General features: G+C 41.5%; 4 protein-coding genes and 1 long non-coding RNA gene across 10 annotated transcripts in view; 2 read left to right on the top strand and 3 right to left on the bottom strand.

Moving 5' to 3' along the window:
* cyfip1 (cytoplasmic FMR1 interacting protein 1) overlaps window positions 1-7,267 on the top strand; it is a 32,760-nt gene extending 25,493 nt beyond the window's left edge. For all 3 annotated transcript variants that reach the window (XM_034880770.1, XM_034880769.1, XM_034880771.1), the window contains 8 exons: window positions 1,484-1,627; window positions 1,898-1,988; window positions 2,707-2,837; window positions 3,078-3,150; window positions 4,838-4,932; window positions 5,404-5,642; window positions 5,764-5,911; window positions 6,609-7,267. In XM_034880770.1, the coding sequence (XP_034736661.1) occupies window positions 1,484-1,627; window positions 1,898-1,988; window positions 2,707-2,837; window positions 3,078-3,150; window positions 4,838-4,932; window positions 5,404-5,642; window positions 5,764-5,911; window positions 6,609-6,773 (1,086 nt within the window). In that variant the 3' untranslated portion in view covers window positions 6,774-7,267. The remainder of the gene's footprint in view (window positions 1-1,483; window positions 1,628-1,897; window positions 1,989-2,706; window positions 2,838-3,077; window positions 3,151-4,837; window positions 4,933-5,403; window positions 5,643-5,763; window positions 5,912-6,608) is intronic.
* nipa2 (NIPA magnesium transporter 2) lies at window positions 6,969-11,068 on the bottom strand. 2 transcript variants are annotated; one of them, XM_034880817.1, is made up of 6 exons: window positions 10,814-11,068; window positions 9,922-10,154; window positions 9,418-9,474; window positions 8,923-9,013; window positions 8,644-8,804; window positions 6,969-8,384 (listed from the first exon to the last, which is right to left on the bottom strand). In XM_034880817.1, exons 2-6 carry the CDS (start codon window positions 10,058-10,060, stop codon window positions 7,732-7,734), a joined length of 1,101 nt encoding a protein of 366 aa, XP_034736708.1. In that variant the 5' UTR covers window positions 10,061-10,154; window positions 10,814-11,068; the 3' UTR covers window positions 6,969-7,731. The 2 variants fall into 2 exon arrangements, with proteins under 2 accessions (XP_034736708.1, XP_034736709.1); XM_034880818.1 differs by lacking the exon at window positions 10,814-11,068 and adding an exon at window positions 10,246-10,283.
* A 2,525-nt stretch (window positions 11,069-13,593) lies between these two features.
* On the bottom strand, window positions 13,594-17,191 carry nipa1 (NIPA magnesium transporter 1). The gene is made up of 5 exons (XM_034880826.1): window positions 16,986-17,191; window positions 16,091-16,138; window positions 14,994-15,084; window positions 14,369-14,529; window positions 13,594-14,255 (listed from the first exon to the last, which is right to left on the bottom strand). The coding sequence occupies exons 1-5, from the start codon at window positions 17,104-17,106 to the stop codon at window positions 13,762-13,764; spliced, it is 915 nt and encodes a 304-aa protein (XP_034736717.1). The 5' UTR covers window positions 17,107-17,191; the 3' UTR covers window positions 13,594-13,761.
* Window positions 17,192-17,334: 143 nt separating this feature from the next.
* LOC117950123 lies at window positions 17,335-17,783 on the bottom strand. Its single transcript, XR_004657817.1, has 3 exons — window positions 17,774-17,783; window positions 17,558-17,562; window positions 17,335-17,400 (listed from the first exon to the last, which is right to left on the bottom strand). It is a non-coding gene; the product is annotated as an uncharacterized LOC117950123 (long non-coding RNA).
* A 681-nt stretch (window positions 17,784-18,464) lies between these two features.
* herc2 (HECT and RLD domain containing E3 ubiquitin protein ligase 2) overlaps window positions 18,465-22,139 on the top strand; it is a 46,678-nt gene continuing 43,003 nt past the window's right edge. For 2 of the 3 annotated variants that reach the window (XM_034880751.1, XM_034880749.1), the window contains exons 1-4: window positions 18,465-18,689; window positions 19,757-19,865; window positions 20,957-21,050; window positions 21,250-21,381. In XM_034880751.1, coding sequence (XP_034736642.1) covers window positions 19,794-19,865; window positions 20,957-21,050; window positions 21,250-21,381 — 298 coding nt within the window. In that variant the 5' untranslated portion in view covers window positions 18,465-18,689; window positions 19,757-19,793. Of the gene's footprint in view, window positions 18,690-19,756; window positions 19,866-20,956; window positions 21,051-21,249; window positions 21,382-22,139 lie in introns of those variants that run through there. The other variant, XM_034880750.1, reaches the window with a different exon arrangement.

Below are 22,139 nucleotides of genomic sequence, written 5' to 3'. Positions count from 1 at the left end.
GTGGCAGGGTCTGGTGAGGGGGCTGAAATGATGTTCAGTGGCTCGATCCGTCTGTCCGACCATTTGTTCTGCAGCAAAGTCTCTTAACAGCTGCTGGCAGATTGTCATAGCATTTCCTGTGGCTATTCGCGGTCCCCAGAGGTTGATTCCTAATGATGCCAATGAGCTCCGGACACTTGTGTTCCCCCGTAAACAGATTGTTTTTCACTTGGACACAAAATCCTTTGCATTTTTAACTGTCCATGAGCTTTCCTCTACTGCCGCCGTCAGGTTCAAATCTTCATTTTGGGGCACCCAGATAGCTCAGTTGGTAGAGCGGGTGCCCATATTTAGGGGTTTACTCGTCGGTGCAGGGGGCCCAGGTTTGACTCCGACCTGCGTCCCTTTGCTGCATCTCGACCCCCCTTTCTCTCCCCTTTCATGTCTTCAGCTGTCCTGTCAATTAAAGGCCTAAAATTTCCCCCAAAATAATAATCTTAAAAGAATCTTCATTTTCCCCACAAGATGTCTCCTAGTCTTCCAGGCAGGTTGCAAGGATTTACTATCCTCATTACACAATTCAGGATTGCAAAATGAAATAGAGGTGTAGTTGTAATTTAGGGTAATACTTATTTTTATTGACTATCTCATGGGACAGTTTATTTAGCCATGGCATGGTAATGTTAGGTGGTCGGTCCTCATTGGTCAAGGCTAAAATATCTCAACGACTTTGGTGATATTTTCAACAATGCACTTGATTATGCCTACTAACTCTGGTGGTGCTGACCTTTCTTCTATTACCACCATGAGGTTCCCATTTGTGGTTTTAAGGGCCAACTTCAACTATCTCAATGGATTGGTACATATTTTCACGGGGTGAACTGGAACAACTTTGTTGATTCCCAGACTTTAAATTTAATGCCATCGTCAGGCCAAAATGTCAATTTGTCCCATTTTTAGTTTATAAACGAATACCTGCCAAACATCAGCATGTAGTGAATAAATTCATGAAATCTGACGTTGGCATTTAGTTGAAGTCCCCTCTGTGCCTGGGACAGCCTTGCAGAGCTGTTAGCTCGGCAGTAATTATTGATTCACTCATGTACTTTATGTATTGTGGGCTTTTAGGAACATCATCGTCTCTGGTGGATGCTAACAGCCATTAGACATTAAGTTATTTAAAAAAACAAAAACACATTTTGTACAATTTCCAAACATAAACTGTTGATGTGCCCTTGGATGTTGGTGTGTTGAAAGTATTTTCTGTGACAGAGTGACTCAGTCCCCTTCTCTACCCAGTTGTTAATAATGGAGAGGACGTTTCTGGGCAGTGGCTGCAAAAGAAACCATTTCTGCTTACCATTTATCTTTTAAAGAGTCGTCCTCACTCCCTGACGCATCATGGATGATAATAAGCATACAGTGTTTATTTGAGTGATGACTAAGTGTGGGTAGTTGTTACTTATCTTCTTCTCATCATCACTTCTCTTTCTTCTGCATGCAGACCTTGAATCTGGCGTACAGCAGCATTTTCAACACCTACAGGAACTTTGTGGGTCCCCCGCACATTAAGGTCATGTGTCGACTGCTGGGTTACCAGGGCATCGCCGTGGTGATGGAGGAACTGCTGAAGGTGGTCAAAAGCCTGGTGAGTAGGACAGTGAGAAGGAATGGTGTGTGGGAGGTGCAGTTTCATTGGTGGAACTTCCTGCTGTTACAGAATGAGGAGGGTTCTAGGAGGTCTCTTTCTTTGTTAGTTATGACTGAGACTGATGTCACTGAATAAATAAATCACCAAATAAGCATTAAAAAAGGGGATCTTTGTTAGATTTGTTTTTCTGTGTGTCTGTTCTTGATGGTTTGCTATTAATGAGTATTTGAACTGGATAAGCTGCTTAATGCTCTTATTCCCTTAAAGCTTCAGGGCACCATAATGCAGTATGTGAAGACCCTGATGGAGGTGATGCCCAAGATCTGCAGACTGCCCCGCCATGAGTATGGTTCCCCAGGTAACTGACCATGTAGTCTATATCCCAACGTTTCACTTCCGGGGTTGTTCAGGTGCACCGGAGGTTTTGCTGGATGTCCGTCCCCGTCCTCTGTCTTAGTTGGTGTTCTAACCTCTGGTGGATTTCTGAGGACTATGGTTACCTGGTCCTCAGATCTCTGCAGGGTAAATCCAGACAGCTAGCTGGACTATCTGTCCAGTCTGAGGACTATGGTTACCTGGTCCTCAGATCTCTGCAGGGTCTGTCCTCTGGTGGACAGACTATGCAACGCCAACACAATTTCTTTTTCTCCAACATATTAAATTGTTTATTATTATAAACACAGATACCGATAGTTTTGAAAATGCCTAATATTGGCCAATAATATCAGCGGGCTGTAGCAAATAGCATGCCATCAAATCTCAATGAAGTATTAGAAAAAAGAACCTATGTTTGTACTCAAATATTTTTCTCCTTTTTTTTAATTTTTTTTCATTCTAAAAAAGAAAAGAGAATCGAGTTGGGAGCGAATCACACCATCATTTTGCAGAGACCCGTACACAATACCAGACAATGTGCCGTGTTGTAACAAAAGCGGTGCAAACGGCCAGCAGCATGTGTTTCCCACTGAATAGGATAGACGCTGACGTACAGCCCCATAGACGGTTCAGGGCTGGGAAACTGTGTGACAGATAACTGGAGGTGGGAGATGTTGCATTTAGGCTCTATTTCTTTTCAGGTATCCTGGAATTCTTTCACCACCAGCTGAAGGACATTGTTGAGTACGCTGAGCTCAAGACGGTGTGCTTCCAGAACCTGAGGGAGGTGGGCAACGCCATGCTGTTCTGTCTGCTGAGCGAGCAGAGTCTGGTACGCATTTCACTTGGAACACTTCCAAATTCAGTGCAAATGTGATACATGGAGTTGATTTCCAACTGAAAAGTCTTACATTACATTTATGGTACAATCACTGAGGCGCCTGTACGCCAGTCGTCTGGGGGGAAACGGGATAAATGCATTTAAGTGATGGCATTTACCAGGAGAATTTCACTTATTCAGCATGTAATTAAAATGTGCTTTCATTTGACTTTCTCTGTATCTTCCTCCCAGTCACAGGAAGAAGTTTGTGATTTGCTGCACGCTGCACCTTTTCAGAACATTCTTCCAAGAGTCCATGTCAAAGGTAAGAGGAAAATAAACATTGATTTATTTTCAAGTGTGCTGAGCAAAAAGAAGTGGGATGCAGTAATCCTTTTAATATGGGGTTAAGACATTTTCAGGCAGTTGTTGCTGCAGAGCTTCCTTAGTGTTCAACAGCTGGAGTGACAGATGTGTAATGAAGAAAAAAACAAGGGCAAGAGAACCCTGGCAACTTCCTCACCTCACCACAGCTCCCAGATGAGTGGGACTGTCCGATTGGCTGAGTTTTTGAAGCTTTTTCAACCATCCGACAGTTCTGATGAAGCATACTTTCAGCCAGGGTTTTCTTATTAGTATCAATTTTTATTAGAAACAATTGAAATGTCACATTTACAGTCACATTTACTTTGAACATACAAACTAAAGGTTGACACTCAATACATAGCTCATGAGAGATAAAAACGAGATGAAAGATAGCCGTTACAATGTCAATTTTAGCTAGTAAATAAAAAGCATTAAAAGGAGAAAATTAGAATCTTAAAAAAAGAACTTGGTTTAAGTAAGCCGCAGACTAATGTAATATGTTGTGATGGACTCAGAATAAAGAGTGTGTGTTTGGCTCATGGTAATGGAAGAACACGTCACCCCAGTTGAACAACTCACTGTGTATTTGGACCACAATGGAGCTCTGTGGTACAGAGGAAAAACACACAAAATCAGGGTTAGGATACTGTCGATACATTCCACTACCCATTGTTTGGTGGTTTGAACCCTGTCATCTGGTGACTCGGTAGAGTTTTACAGCGTAAGCACAGAAAAGATTGTTCACAACAGAGACTTTTAAAGAAGTTGGGAGTCAAGTTAGTTATTGGGTTCACAGTAGCTGCTTCTTATCTGTGGTCATGCCTGGCGTCTCCTCCACATTATGCGTTCTGCCCTCAGGGACACTTCCTCTCTGCCAGGCCACTCAGCTTTCATGATGGACAGAATTACTAAAACAGCAGTTTGGATGCAAATGGTTTAACAAAGGAGTTGAAGCACAAACCGTTTGAAGCATCATTTTTCTAATGTTTCTGAAAGCAGTTCTCTCTGAGAACAGAGTGACACAAGGCAGGGCTCAGTTCACCATGTTCCAAAGGTTTAATGAGACACTCCAGATATATACGGGCTAGATATTCAAACAACCGCTCCATCACTTGGATGACGTGAGCGTGGATGGATGAGAGACAGGCTGCTTAGTAAGGAGGATTGGTTCAAGGTCCACACCGATTCATCGTCAGGATGGAAAACGATTTATGATCCTAACTGATGATGCTGATTAACACAGACGAGCGAGGCTTTGATTGAGTCACAGTTGAGAACAGATACACCGCCTGTAGGAGCAGGACTGCAGCTGATGTTTTACTAATTAGCGTGCAATAATTTAAGTTTCTACGTAGTAAAACTACAGGAAATCACCTGGTTTGTTGATCTAGAGGGACTTGGAAGGAATATTTACAGAACTAACAGTTTCCATAATTACAGTTCATATTTACAGTGATGCAATAAGTTCATTGTTTGATTCTTTGCACATGAATTTTCTTGTGTAAAAGTGAAATGACGACGAGACGAGTGGACTCAGAGCGTCAAGCTCTGGCTTCTTTCTCTGGAAACCTAGACAGCAAATACTAAGAAAATAGAACATCAGCAGACTCATCCTTTCACGCTTTTCTTTTCCTCCCTGTGTGCAGAGGGGGAACGCCTGGATGCCAAGATGAAGCGCTTGGAGGCCAAATACACAGCACTGCACCTGGTTCCACTGATAGAGCGCCTCGGAACACCACAGGTAAAAACGCCAGGACAGGAAGCTGCCCGTACTTTATATTTTGGGGCTTTTTCTCTCGATAAGATAGTGACAGTGGATAGACAGGAAAGGTGTGAAAGAGAGAGGATGACGTCTGGCAGAACGTCTGGCAGCACCGGAACTAACTGGTAAATTACCAGTCATGGATATAGACTAACTGGTAAATTACCAGTCATGGATATAGACTAACTGGTAAATTAACAGTCATGGATATAGACTAACTGGTAAATTAACAGTCATGGATATAGACTAACTGGTAAATTAACAGTCATGGATATAGACTAACTGGTAAATTACCAGTCATGGATATAGACTAACTGGTAAATTAACAGTCATGGATATAGACTAACTGGTAAATTACCAGTCATGGATATAGACTAACTGGTAAATTACCAGTCATGGATATAGACTGACCGGTAATGAATCCTTTAACGTGTCTCCCGTCTCTTTTAGCAAATTGCCATTGCTCGCGAGGGCGACCTTCTGACCAAAGAGCGGCTGTGTTGCGGTTTGTCCATGTTCGAGGTCATCCTCACACGTGTGCGAGGCTTCTTGGACGACCCCATCTGGCGTGGCCCGCTGCCCAGCAACGGCGTGATGCACGTGGACGAGTGTGTGGAGTTCCACCGGCTGTGGAGCGCCATGCAGTTTGTGTACTGCATCCCTGTGGGAGCCCATGAGTTCACAGTGGAGTGAGTGCAGCAGCGCACACATCTGTATCCTCTCAACCACTTTCAGAGATTTATTTTTATTTGGTTTTATATATAAAGTACCACATCTTTTATTCTCATGCAACCCATTCCTGGTTTTCAGGCAGTGCTTCGGAGACGGCCTCCACTGGGCTGGCTGCATGATCATCTCCCTCCTGGGACAGCACCGGCGCTTTGACATCCTCGACTTCAGCTACCACCTTCTCAAGGTGCAGAAACACGACGGCAAGGATGAGGTCATCAAGAGCGTGGTGAGTTGGAGAAATGACGCTTAGCAGGCAGCTCATGACTTCCTTGACATGATCCAGCTGTACTAAAATGCTCATTCTTCTTCGATGTTTTCAGGCTTTGATTTTGAATGTCATCCTAAAACTGAGGGCAGTTGCGTGCTTTGTTTATGCCGTCACATCAGTTCATCACATTATTTTGAACCTTGCAATTTAAAAGTGCCCTGCCACACAAAACCAGTTCTACCTGCATTTTTTTAAAGCATGTTTGAAATATGTCTCATTACTTTTTATGAGCTGGGTAAAGGATGCTGAAATCCAGGCTCTCATTGGCTAGCTGCTAGCCAATGAGAGTCAAGCAGCTTAGCTGGTTGAATATTAATGAGAACTGACCCAAATGGAGCAGAGTCTTCTTGCAGGCTTTCTATACCCCACTAGAAAGGCTTGAAACAAGGTTACCACGGTAACCAAGTTAAAGAGTCTGTGGTAGAACTCACATTACCCCAAAGTCTTCAGGTACGTGTGGCAGGGCAGCTTTAACATATTCTATTACACAAGCACTTTATCTGTAAAATGAGTCTTTAGGAACAAACACGTCCCTGCTCTGTGCTTCACTTTACATCGATCCTTGAGGCCGCTTTAACCAACACTAAATAATTCATTTTATTAAGTGGAAAGATCTTTGTAATTACAACATATGTGTATTTCTGCTTCTCTTTAGCCACTGAAAAAGATGGTCGACAGAATCCGCAAATTCCAGATCCTCAACAATGAGATTTTTGCCATCTTGAACAAGTACCTCAAGTCTGGAGACGGAGAGAACATGCCGGTCGAACACGTGCGATGCTTCCAGCCCCCGATACACCAGTCACTCGCCAGCAGCTGAGGTGGCGTGGACCCGCGTGGAGCTCCCCACACTGTCAGCATCACTAGACTATCCGCAAATATTCCCCATTTACTTTGGGTCTTTAGTAGCAAAGGACCATTACATGTACGGAAGGTGGGCCACGTCTTTTGGTCAGAATTCTTTTCTTTTTGTATTCACTTGTGCCTTATGAGAAATTGATATTTTCCCTTTATAGATGAACTATTCTTTGTTTTATACTTGCAGATTGCTAGAGATCAGGAAGGTGAAATTAGTTTTATCAGATACGTATTTAAGGCTTTGCAGTGCTGGGATGTTCTGGGTGGACAGTAAACTATTTTAAATGGGAGGGAGGTGAAAGTACATTTGAATTCTATATTGTAGAACATGCATGCTAAATATTTTAAAGGAAATTAAAAGGTAACAAAGCTCATAGTCATGTTAAGCATTTATTCACTGTGCCTTGTTTCAAATATTTTTATGATTTTAATTCAATAAATATGCAACAAATCTGTGTTCATCTCAAGAGCTTTTCATGTGAACACTACAAAAAAAAGTTCATAACGACTTCCAACTAAAATTGTCACTTTCAAGTATTACGAAAAACTCCATTATAGTGAATGTACTTTTTTAATGTAGTCATTGTCAGCAGGAACTCATAGAATATATATTAAAACTATCATCGGATTGATTTATAGAAAGTAAGTCAGTGCACGAATATGCATGTACATAGAACAAAACATTTCTTAAAAAATAAACTCATTTACAGCGCTACAGAGGAATGAAATTAAGTTATAACCGTTACTGAATATGACCAGGTCATATTCTGAAATGTAAGGCGAATTAAAACCATACAATCCACTGGTCTGTCCAAGTCACTGTCCCCATACAGTTGATTGTCTTATTGTTGTCATATTCCACAACAATGCTATGGTTGGTGAGTCAGTAGGCAGCTGGAAAAAAACCGGACAAAAACAACTTAATGATCCAACGAGGAAGTCATTGCCCCATTCCTCCTAGAGACGCTGTCAAAAGGCAAGCCCATTTCTCTGTCCTCCGTGTTGTCGGTGGACTCGTTATGTAGCAGGTCGTAGTGGGACGCCACGCCGTTGGCCGTGGGAAAAGCCCGTTCGTCCTTCCTCATGGACACAGCGAGAGAGGCCAAGCTAACGCTAATGTCTTTGAAGGCATGGAGCAGGAAGATGCCCACGATGATGGTGAGGAAGCCACTGAGGGTGCCGATCACGTCGTCTGTGCCCATGTGCCCCCACTCCTTGAAGAGGATGGCAGAGCAGGTGAGCACTGATGTGGTGAAGAACACGTAGTAGATGGGAGTCACCAGGGAGGTGTTGAATATGTCCAGAGCCTTGTTCAAGTAGTTGATCTGTGTGCTCACACAGGCCACCAGACCCAAAAGCAAGATCCACGCCAGTGGGTTTCTCGCTACGCTTTTCCCGCCGATTGCTTCCTTGATGGCGATCCCCAGTCCTTTGACACAGGACACTGATAGCGCCCCAATTACTGAGCAGATGGTGATGTAGACAAGAATATTGGTCTGACCGTGACGGGGACCCACGACAAATATGAAGATGAGGGCCACGATGATGACAAGAGTGGCAAAGACAAAAAAACCTAGAAAAAAAAGGAATAAGGATGTTTAGCTGGATTTAAAAATATATAAGTATATAAAATATAAGTATAATTAATTATTGTAGTCATTCATGTAGTAGTCACTCATCTGAATTGAGCAAAATAGGCACCGTTCTGATATGGCATGGCTGTATTTCAGCTTATGTGTTTTAGTTTTAATATTTTTGTTGTGAAGCATGAAAGGAAACCTCAGGGAAAGAACTACTTGTGGACAATATCTGATGTTAGCTTTGTTCTGTACCTGGGTCAACCAGCTTCTTGGCCATGTGCTCCAGGCTGCTGATCTCTTCCTCTTGCGGAGCGTGGATAACCATTGTGGTGGAGCCAAGAATGCTGAGCAGGCAACCGAGCTTCCCATGCAGGTTTAACCTCTCCGTCAGGAAGTACGACGACAGCACCGCACTGCAATAACAGTTACAGTCAGCAGACATAGTGATTACAGTCCACAATGTACAAATATGAAGAGAAGCCAATTTAGACGAGGTTGAAGTGTCCAAGTCGTGCAGTGAGTCTTCTGTACCTGACGAGCACACTAAGGGCTCCCAGTGGGGTGACCAGGGTCGCCGGAGCAAAGGCATATGCTGCGAAGTTGGCTGCTTCACCTGCTCCCACTGTAAGGGATTACAACACATTCAGTTAACTACCAAGTATGGAAAGGATAATTATGAGGTAATAAAAGGCAGGCAGAGATAAACACTGAAATACTGTCTGAAGATTTGGTCTGTTGCAACAACATCAAGTACAAAGATGTAAGCTTGGGTTTGGTATTTTGCAGGTCAAAGGACTTTAGAGTCTGGGTTAAAAGTTGTTTTTTTAGACTGGGTATATTATGGTTTAACAGCACTTCAATGAACAGCGAGGACCAACAACACACTAAAATACTTAGTCCAAGTCATTTAAAAAAAGGTCTTGAGGACAACAGTCACTAAGTCTAAGAAAAATGCTTTCAACCAACTCAACGTTGTGCAAATCATCACATCCATGCTACCTAGAACTACTGAGTATCATTACTTACTTGATAGTAAACCAGCCCACCAAAGCCATTCTTTTAGATATGCATGACCGCCTTGGCCTGCAGGACAAAAAAAACAACAAATTTTAGACCATGTGATTCCACTCTTTTGAATAACATTTGCATGTAGGCAAAACCTAAATTACATAACCATCACACTACAAATCAGGCAGCTGCGCTGGATTTGAAGTGACACGGTGAAGTTCATGTTTACTAGATGTTAAGACAGTGCTGATGACTCACATACACACACACACATATTAACACATCCATAGAAACACAAACCCACCCTGCAGAGGTGAGTAAAACTAAGCAAGCTTGAAATGTAGTGCAGGTGTAATCAGGTGTGTAAATGGACTGTCCCCATTGGTTTGGCTACTTAACTGGCTTTCAGTGTTACACAACAAGAGCAGGGAGTGCCATCCTTCAGCTGACAATGTTGGGCAATTTGTTCCTTGGAGTGGGTTATTTGTAATGTGCATTAGATACTCAGAAAAAGGTCAGTACCTGCACGCATCGATCCCTTCCTTGCCAGCCTCAGAAGTCCTTTCTTCTTGAGAATAAAGCTGCCTCCAATGAAGATGCTGGAGCTGATGGCCAATCCGAGACCGATGTAAAAATCATACTTCCCCCTGTCCTGACCCATAGTGAAGCTGGATAAGTTGTCAAAGTACCCGTCACATTGACTACCAGACAGCTGAGATGCTGGTCAAACGTTCAGTCCTGGCCAGCCCAGACACCTGAGAACAGAGCACATGGAAGACAAAGCATTCATCAGCCGCCGTAAAGAAAAGTCAAAGGGTAGCTGGGTTTCTTCCGACAATGACCTACCGTTTCCACAGGCGATATTACAAAGTAAAAAACTGCTATTTTGGGATAAATCCATACAATTATAAGCTGCTACACATTAATTAAGGACCATCTTGTTTCTCTGCTACTGATCCTATACGGACACACAGGAAGGACTGGCCCGTTTGGCTCGTAGACAGGTGTGTCTGGGTGTTGTACATGAAACGCCTTGTGTTAACGTTACTCCATCACCAGCTATGTCAACATTTTACTTAAGACAGGAGTTCAGGAAGCGACTGGTTAACCTTAACCTTAACCTGGGAACGCTAGGTGAAGGGTTACGAAGTCGCCTTTTACACCCAGTTTCCCAACTATCCGGTGATTCACGTTACATTTACACTATTGTCAGTGGCAGCAGCACTGTGGTGGTACCACGGCGTTACATTTTGATAATTCTACAAGTATTTAAATGCCATTATAGCCCTAGTTAGCCAGGTTAGCTTTTATTAGCGCCACGGCTAACTGGCTAGCAAAAGTCGCTTAGCGGTAATCAAGAATGAGGTTAGCGGTTGCTTACTAGGCTCGAGAAGTCACAATGAGAGTTTAATACCTGTCCAAAAATGGCTGGTTGTTTCCCCAACAACAAAAAAGTGGTAGTAGCTAGAGGTTAGCTAATAGCTAGCCTACTTCCTGGCTCTGCGGCTAACCATCACATAGCTACTGCGTGCTCTCTCCATGTTCAGCCAGCAGCGACCAGCTCCGCTCGACGACTGCCGCACTGCGAGCTTCTTTCTTCTGCCTGACACGGGAGCCGGGTGCCCTCCGCAGGCTCGAGTCCAGAACCACACATAAACTAGAGCTGAATACAAAGTCAACTCTGAAAATTAATAATTGCCATGAGATATTTACTGCAGTCATTTTACATTATATCAGCACAAAGTAACTTTTATGAATTAAAAAAAAAACTGATTCATAATGTATGTACATTACAATACACTACACCAACCAAATGACATAAATGTATAGTTTAATGACAGTAGGCTATATCAGTCTCACGTTTTATTAAACTAATTGAAGGAATAATTTATTTTAAATCAATATCTGTCTATCTATAAGGACCAGAATGGACATATGGGGTCTGGGTGTCCTCCCCATTGGAATTTTAAAGGCCAGAGACTTAATTTCTTGCATTCTGATACACTTTAAAGTTTAATACACCTTTATTTAGTCTATGCAAATAAAGATACAGATGACCATTCAAAATATATCAAAAAATGTAATGGAAAGTACTTTTTTACATGTCATTGGGTATTTTTAAGTGGGTGGAAATCCTGGCTCTTTCATAGTGGGTATGCTGCGTACCTGCGTATCATAGACTACACCACTGCATTTACAAAATATTTTACAGGTGATATGTAACTTATTTGATTTAATACGTTCAGTGAAATGAGTCATACGGCTTGTAAGCATAGTGTATTTCTATTGGACCCTTTCGTATGACAAATGCTTGCCACAGCCAGAACATCACTTTTCAATAACAGAATTAATCCATAATCCAAATCACATGTAGTACCATTGAATATTGAGACAAAGCAGCCAGTGGCCACAGAACAAAGGTTTATATTTGGTATATCAGCTTTACAATTCTCTCCTTTTAACAAAATTCTCCTTCACTTACCTTCTACACCCGTTTTCAAAGTTTTTATATCAGAAATATGGGTTGATCACAACCAAACTGACCAAACATAACTTGGATGCACCATGCTTTGCAGGTCAAATGAATGACTTTCATTGAGTTTTTCTTCATAGCATTTAAAAGGAAAAAAACAGTTTTGACTAAAGTTTGACACAAACCAGTCTGTGATTCACTCACCCTCCTCAGATGTTAACTATTAGTCAAAAATAATTCATAGTTTCAGCTTTTTTTTCAAAAATTAGGAATGTCATTTAAATGAGATTTATTGACCATTAATTTAAAAAGAAAGGGAATTTCTTTTTTTTAAGTGCCAAAATCATCAAACAAAGCGACACAAACAACAAAACAACTGAAAAAGCACCACAAAAAAAGTCATTTTCAATTTTGTCCGGGGAAGGACAATGGTAGACAGGAAGACAACACACGGGTTAGAGACCAATTCTGAAATGACACTGAATAATTCACAGGCACACTGAATAAGTCAGGTGAATGTAGGTGCAGGTGATTCTACACGGATCCAGTCTACGATTAGGAGAAACATGTAAGGGCTCTATTAAAGCTCTGAGTGGATGAAAGGAAACAGAATTATTCGCAGTGTCTTTTTAACGAAACAAAGGTTGTCCCATCAACTGTTCCCCCGTTTAAAAGGTGTGCTAGGTGAAGAGACGGTCTCATGATGATGAGAGTTGCATTCGTAACTATTAATGAAGTTAAAGATTGAATGATTTAAGAAAGAAAAAGTTTTCCTTTTGGTGATATTTGTGGGTTACACAGTAACTAAGAACTGTTCCATGAGAAACTGCAAGAAGATTCTAGTAAAATGTTAAACTAGTTAATAACTTGTACTAATAATAAATACATTTTGGTCATTTAAACTGGACTCAAAATCAAATCAAGCATAGACTCTGTGTTATAATAATAATATCATCCCCTTTTGGACTGAGGTCCCCCTCCAGCCCTGTTGGATGAACTCACGTACCCTTCATCGGTTACCAGTGGATGTTCTAAATGTATAACTATTTATTATGTTAAAGTGCATACTGTTCATTTTTTTCATGCAATTGAGCTGTCAGTATTGATAGTTGAGTCAGCCATTGTACTATTACTAGCCTACTACTATTGGAGTGAAGATGAATGTAACATTAAATTACATGTCATTAGCTGACGCTTTTATCCAAGGACTCATGTATATCAGAGGTCACACGGCTCCGGAGCATGTGCCTTGCTCAGGGACACACTGGTTGATGTATCGCAGTGGGAATTGAACCCAGGTCTCCCACACCAGAGGCATGTGTCATATCCACTGCACCACTGTTTCAACCACTTATCCATTAACGTCACTTTTAGCTAATCATTTGAACTGTTAGTCATTTACTCTTAAAGCTACCCGTTGAAAAGTCTTCATTCTCTTGCTAACTGATTCTCACACACTTACTGTACATAACTGCAACGTGTAGTGTTTAGGTGTTGCAGTTGATTTTAGTGTGTAACTTCTTGAGGTTACTTAACGTCCGTTACGTTGCCAAATGAGCTCGTTAAGACTCTCAGCCCCACACAACTGTCCCTGGATGTCTCCGTGTGGCTATGTCCAGAAGATTGTGTCCTCCGGTGACTTTCCCGCGCAGAAAATCGAGTGAAGATAATGACCTCTCCTGAAGGGTCCATCGTATTTTTTTTAAAACAAATCCTAATTTAAATTTAATTTTCAAGTTAGTAGAGCTACCATACAATTTGTTTTACATACCCCGTAGCAAATGTAGAAGTACCCTACTCCCCTGGGGTACAAGTACCCCTGGTTGGAAATCACTGTTTTAAGTAATGCAGTTTGGCACAAAAGTCCTATAAATGTGAAGGAATCTCAATCAGTCTGTCTTCTTCTTCCAAGTAATCAAGGCCTCTTGGGAAATGCGGAGTAAAACGACCCCGACGCACACTGTCGTCAGACCACAAAGCATGGCGAGGCTGTCTGTCAACGTCAGTGCAGTCCACTCCTTGAAGAGAAGAGCAGAAGCCAGAATCACGGTGGACGTGAATGTTACATAGTATATGGCTTCAAATGTGTTGGAGCTGAAACACTCCAAGGCCTTGTTGATGAAGAAGAACTGGATCAGGATGCTGACAGCCAGAGTCCCCAACAAGCCCAGGAAGAGAGCCAGAGCTCTGCTGCTCGACGGCCCTTCTCCAAAGACGTCTTGTGCAACCAGGCCAAGTCCTTTGCTGCTTGGGACAGTGAAGCTTCCCAAGAGAGAACATATGGCGACATATACCATGATGTTTGATGTGCCGTGAGCTGGAGCAATCCACACAATGAGAAGGACCAGCAGCAGGACCACCGAGAGGGCATACACTACAAACACTGCAGGATGAGAATGACGTTATCTTCATATTGTACTGTAAAGTTCCAAAAAGTTATTAATTCAGAATAAGTGCTTACTTTGGATCAGTAAAACACAAAATTGATTTTGTCACCTGGGTCCGATAGCCTCTCCTCCAACTCCAGTCTCGATGTAACGGTCTCCGCTTTAGGGGCGTGAACGATGAGCACAACAGAGCCACAGCAACACAACACACAGCCAAGCTTTCCCAGGATATTTAAATGCTCCTTCAGGATCCAAGAAGCCAGCACAGCCCTGCATCACACAAGAACACCATGTTGTGGCAAAATACGCGAGGCAATTCATAGAGTCCTGAGAGGAGTCCTGAGAGGAGTCCTGAGAGGAGTCCTGAGAGGAGTATACGGGGTAAACATGAAGCTGTCTGCACTCTTACATTTATACAGTGACACAATGAGAATAAAGCAGTTCATCCTGGTTTAACGCCATGGTACCTAAATGATTCATACAGATTGAGAAGAACCATTTTCATATTTAACAAACAGATCAATAATTAACCACATCTGTGGTAACAAACCTGCCTGATCAGCAAATGTCTGCTAGGACTTACCTATAAGGACACATCTCTTTATTACAGAGTATGGATTTATAATTCAAAACTAAAGTCTGTTATTTACTTATGTTAACCTGTGTACACAAACATATACACTATATCATGAATGTCAAGCTAAAAAAAAGCCATCATTCTCTCTTGGACTTACCCAAATAACACTCCCAGGGCTCCTAGTGGTGTAACTATCACAGCCGGGGCCACATTGTACGCCAGGAAATTCCCAATTTGACCAATAATCACTAATGAGATTCATAAATAGGTGTGTCAAAACATGTAGCCTTATACATTCAAATATTGTTTGAAATGTAAGTTTTAGACATTGCCCAAAACTCAGTATGTGATACTGTTTTTCTCTATCGCTTTGGCACAGTTGTCGAATGACTATTAAACTTTGTTAAACTATATGACTATTTATATTAGGTCAGTTGTTCACATGAGTGCAGTCATTAATAATTGCTTTGGCAAAAAATACACAGAGTGAGCCTATTATTACTCTCAAATGCAGCTATACACATGTTCATTGTGTAAATCCATACATGCAAAATAGAGCAACCAACAATCACAAAAACTTGTCACACAAATAGACAGAAAGATAATGGGTAGATCATAGATATGTGGTGTTGTTGTAATAGCTGTCCGATGGATAGACGTAGGATAGATTTGGAAAAATACAACTCCCTTACAAGATAGAGCAACCAAACAGGTGACAGGTGAATATATCCCAGCAGATGTTTGGGGGGGGGAGATTGGATGACCCTTGAGGTTGACACTTTTGCAGCGTATTTTCTTTGTTCTTGCACATTTTGTCCAGTATTTCTTGATAACGTTGCTGTTGTATATCTTTTTTCTGTAAAAGCTTTCTTTATGTATTTGCGGTTGGCAGGTGTGTACACACAATGAGAAAGTCTAGCCTGTGCCATGGCTGACATCTATACTTTTCCGCTGCCTCCATACACAACGTTAGCAACTGGACAACATAGAATACACAACAGTGGGTAACCATCATACTGTCATTTGAGATTTAAGATTATGCATTTTGACTGTCTCGGTCTAATGATTAAGAAACCTTTTGTTTGATGACAATAAATTACTCATTGATGGATTTCTTTACATTTTTACCATGAGCTGAGTAGTCACACAGAGTGATGTGCTGAATGTAACACGTGGTCTGAGGATTGTACTTTGTTTGTTTCAGTAACTGTGCCAAAGCGACTGAGTACAGCTGATAGATGGTGCTGTACTTACTGGACAGTGTGCCAGCCCACCACACCACATCTGTCAGGTACGACCCTCCTAGAGAAAATCCAGTCAACAGATGAGTGTGTGGCCCGCGACCCTTTACCCAGCTTCTGCTGTTATTTAGACATGGTCTCCACACGTCTAGCCCTGGAGATATTCTCATGGCTTAAAGTTCTCCAGTGCAGTTTTACAGTTATATATTTCTTTATTTTATGCATGTAGTCACCGTGGTAAAGTTGGTTTTATATTGGACGTTAGATATTCGACAAATTGGAAAAATCCATATTCAGCTTGCCCTTTTGACCAATCCATGCCAAATCACTTTGGTTGAACTCAGCTAACTCTCTTACACATTGCACAAAACCTACTTTTTCAATAAACCCATCCTTTAATTTTTTAAATATTTTTTATGTAAAATAAAATATGAAATCTATTATGCAGCTTGATCTTTTGACCTATCTCAAAACACTTTTGTTGAACTCAGCTAACTCTCTCACATACAGAGGTGACATGGGGGGGGAATCAAGGACCTTTTTTTACTGTAGGCCTACTAACACTTTTAAACAAAAAAATTATAGATAATAAAATCATAGGTTGGAGTTTTTGGGAAAATAAGTTGTGTGCAATGTGTCTGAGAGTTAGCCGAGTTCAACCAAAGTGATTTGGCATGGATTGGTCCAAAGTTGAAGCTGAATATGGATTTGTCCAATGTGTCAAATATGCAACGTCCAGTATAAACCAACCTTACCACGGTCCCGTAGGCTACCCATTTGGTGCAGGGCAGCATGTGAGGCTTACAAACGGTTTCTTGGGTTTACCCATGGATGAGTTACTGTAAGAACACCGCTGTCTTCTTGTAATAATGTCGGCCTACTGGCTGTTGTTTCAGTGTTAACGTTACCTCTGTCGCGAGAGCGTAATATTCCTTTTTTCTGAAGCACAAATGTCGAGCCATTAATGAAACTTGACACTACTGCTATCACTACTCCAGAAACGGGCAGCGAAACACTACTCGGTTCCATTACTCGACTGTTTCTGTAGTTTATCTCACTGTAGAGTTCACAATGACTCAACACTCACGTTTTGTACTTTGGACTAGGAAGTGAGAAAGTGCGCATGTGCAATTCTTCGAGCACCCGGCTGCAAGTTTTTTTTTTGTTTTTTGTTGTTGTTGCAGGACCATAACCATAACCAACCCAACTGGAGCAGGCAACGAGTACAAGCCAGTAGTACAAGTAGTAGTAGTGGAAGATGACTTCCCTAATGAATATTCATGAGACTTCCCTAACTATCCTGCAAAAAACCTCGCCACCTGGCTGCAGCATCCCATCACTTCATTTTATACTATATTAGTCTAGGCCTAATTTCAAAGGGTTTATGAAGATTCCCCATAAATTGCCTTCACATTGCCATAAGATTCAGTTTGATGTATGAACAAGCTGTCTTTGCCTCTGAAATGTCACTCTCACAGACAAAGCCTCCTAAATTACCACAGCCTTGAGGCTGAAAATATCCTACATCTAAGCTTCACTATCATGTAACCCTGAATATTCATATCCTATAAATGAAATGACATCTTAAGCCCATTCAAAGGGGAGCATATCTAAGCATTGTTGTAGCTGCAATGTTCTTATCGGTGCCAGTGTCAGTTTGGAAAGTACACATTAAAAAGGAAACCGGGACCAACACACTGGATTAGAGTAGCCTGCCTTCTACAGTAAATCATTTTGGTGATGACAGTTTAAAGACTATCTTCCTCCTAGCCAAGACATAAAAATACCCCTGTGAAAAAATAAGTAAGGATCCACTCTGAAATAAACTGTCAAGCATTACATTTTTAGATCTCTCACTATGCCTCTGCCTTGCTGCTGGAGGGCCTTTGAGCAGGACAACACTAGCTATAGATAGATAGTTACCCAGATAGACTTTACGTTGATTTTGGCAGATTTCTGGGGCTTATTTCCCACATGGACATGAACACTGTATCTGACGTGTCGTAATAGCTTCTTTCTTACCCTTGAATTAAATGTGAATGCCACATGCACATTAAATAAAAAATAAAATCCACATTATACCTCCAATTTATGCAATATTCAATTTTGAAAGTCTTTTATTCAATTCAATTTAAGCATTCGGATTGAACGAGGTTATGCAATAAATCCTGAAATAAATAACTATAATTTACCTAAATAAATATCTAAAATGATGTGAAACATGTCGCTCTGTAGCTAAATTGAACATCAGTGAAATAAATACCCGAGAGGAGACACCACGCCACCTAGCGGACAGTTCACTGGGCCAGACCCGCCCCTCGTAAGTCCCGCCTCGAATTCAGAAGGAGCGCACATTTTATGACCCTGGGCGGTACGAGCGGGCGGAGTAGACTCAGTCAACAACGGATCCAAATAACCTCGCATTAGAAACTTCACGTCAGTGATCTGTTGGGGTGAAGATCACTCGCATAGAATCTCGCAGTTACGACTACGTAATTTGTTTCCATGCCTCGTGCCACAGTACGCAACCTGTCAATCAACTCCATTATGAACGTCTTGTTAATGCAGCAAAGCAGCTGAGGGGACGAGAATAGCTTGAGAAGAGACAGCAGGTAATTTCAGAAATTTGTTGTCAAAAATTGACATGTTATCTGCTATGTTGCTAAAGTCTCCGGAACATTGCTCCTCATTCTGTTCAGTGTCATGTCTCAGAAGCTTGTTCATCGTTGCTTGGAAGATGAGAGCTGGTGCAGCGTTAGCTAGCTAGCTAACGTTGTGTTGAATTGGTATTTTCTGTCTATCAAGCTAGCTAAGTAGTTAGCCTTAGCCACCAAGCTAATGTGACCATTATCTAGCATCATGTGTAGCGTTATGAGCGTGTACTGCTGTGTCAGTCACTGTTATAACCCGCTGGACTAGTGTCTGTTATCATGTATGTAAACCAGGTTAGAGCCGCGGAATCAAGGTTACCTGAGACTGTAACCTTACTAACACTTAATGCTACTGTTGTCTCGTTTTTTCTTCAAACGCCTCATTTAACATTATGGAGACATCTTTAACCTAAAACTCTAGCTATGTAAATGAAGCTGATGCAGGTTGTAGTTTACACGTCGTAGTAGTTTTTGGATTAGGAAAAATAACAGGGCCGGTCGCATTTGAAATGCTCGCTCTAGCTACATAGTAACTTATATATCGTTTTGTGTACCGTAGCTTCCACTGAAACGTTTCTGACAAAAGTAGCAACATGTAGATGTTTGCTGTCAAAAAGTTGGTTTGTGTATTAAAGACCTGTTATTGAAATGGGAGTGATTCAGTCCCATGTCTTCAAAACTGGCGTTGGGCTTCCCCTTTGTTTACATTTAGGTGATAATATGGATTGGCCATGCGGAATTAACCCCTTCTGTGTAAATTCCCCATTTTGAGGTAATCTTAGTGTAAGGTTTCATCTAAGGTGTTCTACTACGTTTTTATCCACTTCAAAGGAAACTACAAACAGGCCTGTAAAGTAGCATGCTGGTGTTCTCCAACCTTACTTTATTATTAAGTCATGGGCTGAAAGCCTGTCCCTCATTGATTCATAGGCACTTCATATGTTTGAGCTGATTCTCATCTAACTAGTTTGTAACTTTTTGAATTGGACTTGTATTTCATCCCAGCCTTACATCTCTTCATCTTGCAGGTTGGCTGCATTTGCAGCCAGGAGAGGAGAGGGGAAGATGCCTTCTCCATCTTTTACCCTCGATGCTCAGCTGAGATTTCATGACAAATGGCTGAAGATAGACTTACAGGTATGTGTATGCTGGATATCATATGGAAATGACGGTTCTAAAACAAATGCATATCTCAGTTTCTTTTAGAAGCTGCGTTGTTTCTAAATTGTTGTCAGTCTGACTGTGTTGCATCATGCTGGATACATACTGCCAAACCTCTAAACCTCACTGATTAGTAAATGTGTATCTTATCCCTTTTTCCAAAACATTTTTTCTACATGCCAGAAAGTGGATGCATATTACACTTGTTACAATAATCCTCCCTAATTTTGCTTCTTTAACATGATCAAAGTCAGAGACAGAGTCAAACTATAGGGGCTACATTTATTGTAATAACCTAACACACTGATGATCATTTAAGACATATCTACAACCTCTGACCTGTAGGCTGTGTCAAGGCTCCTCTTGCACCGAGTTTATTGTTTTTCCTGTAATGTGAGAAGAGATGTTACCTATAATATAAGAGTGTGTTGTGTTTGGAAACAAACCCATGTTGGTTGTAATTATGAGGTATTTTATCAATATATGATGGATTTGTAGAAGAAAAGGAAACAACACTCTAAATTCACTCGCTCATTCTACGTAATATTAGCACTTCCAAATGAGGACTAACATTGGGCAAGGGGGTCATGTTTTGCTATCGTTAGATCTCTGTCCCCTACTGAAAGCAGCTTTAGTGTTATGTGTCTGGTGTCATCTGTGAGCTAACATGTTTTTGACATTTAAGACATTCAAAAGTAAGAGCTGGCTCTCCACTTGGGAGTATTGAATGGTGGACCACTATGATGATTACACAGGTTTTTACAGCAGATGTTTCCTTGAATCAGATGGAACTTAGTGGTAAAGAAGCTATTTTGTACTTAAAGTGTGATAGTGTGAAAAGAACATTTAAAGGCAATAATATAACAAAAAACAAGCTTCACTGGTCACACTGGACCCTATTAGCTCCAATAATGTCCTTATAATGTAATAATAGCCTGTATGAGACATACTAATGCAGAACTTAAAAAGCAAACGCATAAAGATGTGAATACACATCTAACATTTGAAATTTGACTTTGATAATGAATGTGCTGTGCTTATTTTTTGTTTCTCCCTTGCTTTGGCAGCGGGCATTCTCTCCAGAGGGACTGAGTGAGATGTGGAATGAAATGGTAAAAGATGAGGAGATATCATTCAATGGAGAAGAATCAGCTCACCCCGGTATGACACAGAGAGATTACAGCATTTATTTTCCCCTTTATGTTGTTTACAGATTTGCACATTGCTGCCATTTTTTTATGTTGGCATGGTACATTTCACACGCTGTCAAAGGATGATACTGAGCCAGGCCAGGGTTGGCATTTTAACCCTGGCTATGGAAATTGAAGGTTAATGTTCGCATGTCTTTTGATCATTTCAGAGGATTGCACTGACTGCTTTGGAACTCAGAAAAAGGAGGAACCCAATGACAAGGAGAAGAAAGAGGAGGAGGAGACATCAACATCTGTACATCACTCAATCATTGAGACCTGGGACTGGGGGCGGCAGCCAGGTGAGAGTGCTACCTGCACATGGTTTAAGATGTGCCGGGCTACAAAACATCTTGTTGCCTACTACTGCGATGCTGCCCCCTTCTCCTGTTGTGGCTCTTGCTATTTAACGCCTTTCTGTTTCCAAGTAGGGTAAATAATACCATGCTGCCTGACTTGACAGCAGACGGTTTCACAACACTTAAATGTCGACTAGATATAATGATGCTGACCGTTTCAACACATGGCCAACCTCTCTGTTTATCAATTTCACGTCTGTCAGGCCCTGCTGATGTGAGCATGGGTTGCTGGCACGTGAGATGTGGAAACTCTGAAGTGACAACTTGCAGGTCTGAGTAGTTATTTTTACCCCTCCGAGCGTAATCTTGGTAGGCGTTACAATGTGCTCCAGCACAGGCTAGCATCTCTTACCCAAGGACTGGGTGGGACAGTGTTATGGTGGTGGGAGATAAACAGTGGGTCAGAGGGATGTGTTGTGGGGGGTGGGGGGTGGTGCTGCCTAGTGAATGCAGGTTTTGCTAGTAGCCACTTAGCCGCTTTCTCTTTGTTAATGGCCACATTTCCACCTGGTATTAATATCCAATCTGAGTGATCTCATCACAAGGGGACAGCTCTAAGTACGTGTGATCCCTCCTGGCAGTAAAATGTGTCTCCAAATGCGTCTTGAATAGACTACTTGTGATCAGATCTTATTTCCCTATATGCAAATAAACACGTTCAGTTCCGTTTGACAAACCGATAGGCTAGTTGTGGTTTGCTT

Source organism: Etheostoma cragini, chromosome 9 (assembly GCF_013103735.1).
Source record: "Etheostoma cragini isolate CJK2018 chromosome 9, CSU_Ecrag_1.0, whole genome shotgun sequence".
Taxonomy (NCBI): Eukaryota; Metazoa; Chordata; class Actinopteri; order Perciformes; family Percidae; genus Etheostoma; species Etheostoma cragini.
The sequence above is the reverse complement of the archived record's forward strand: the minus strand, read 5'-3'. Positions and strand labels throughout refer to the sequence as shown.

Bases quoted from the DNA above. Each gene is read 5' to 3' on its own strand.
- nipa2 (XM_034880817.1), bottom strand. From the start codon at position 10,060: ATGGGTCAGGACAGGGGGAAGTATGATTTTTACATCGGTCTCGGATTG. The intron at 8,805-8,922 runs GTACAGAAGACT...CTGTTATTGCAG, and splicing joins GCCCTTAGTGTGCTCGTCAG to TGCGGTGCTGTCGTCGTACT. The intron at 8,385-8,643 runs GTACAGAACAAA...TTTTTTTTCTAG, and splicing joins CAAGAAGCTGGTTGACCCAG to GTTTTTTTGTCTTTGCCACT.
- nipa1 (XM_034880826.1), bottom strand. From the start codon at position 17,106: ATGGAACCGAGTAGTGTTTCGCTGCCCGTTTCTGGAGTAGTGATAGCA. The intron at 15,085-16,090 runs GTAAGTACAGCA...GAATCTCATTAG, and splicing joins GTGGGCTGGCACACTGTCCA to TGATTATTGGTCAAATTGGG. The intron at 14,256-14,368 runs GTGACAAAATCA...CTCATCCTGCAG, and splicing joins GGAGAGGCTATCGGACCCAG to TGTTTGTAGTGTATGCCCTC.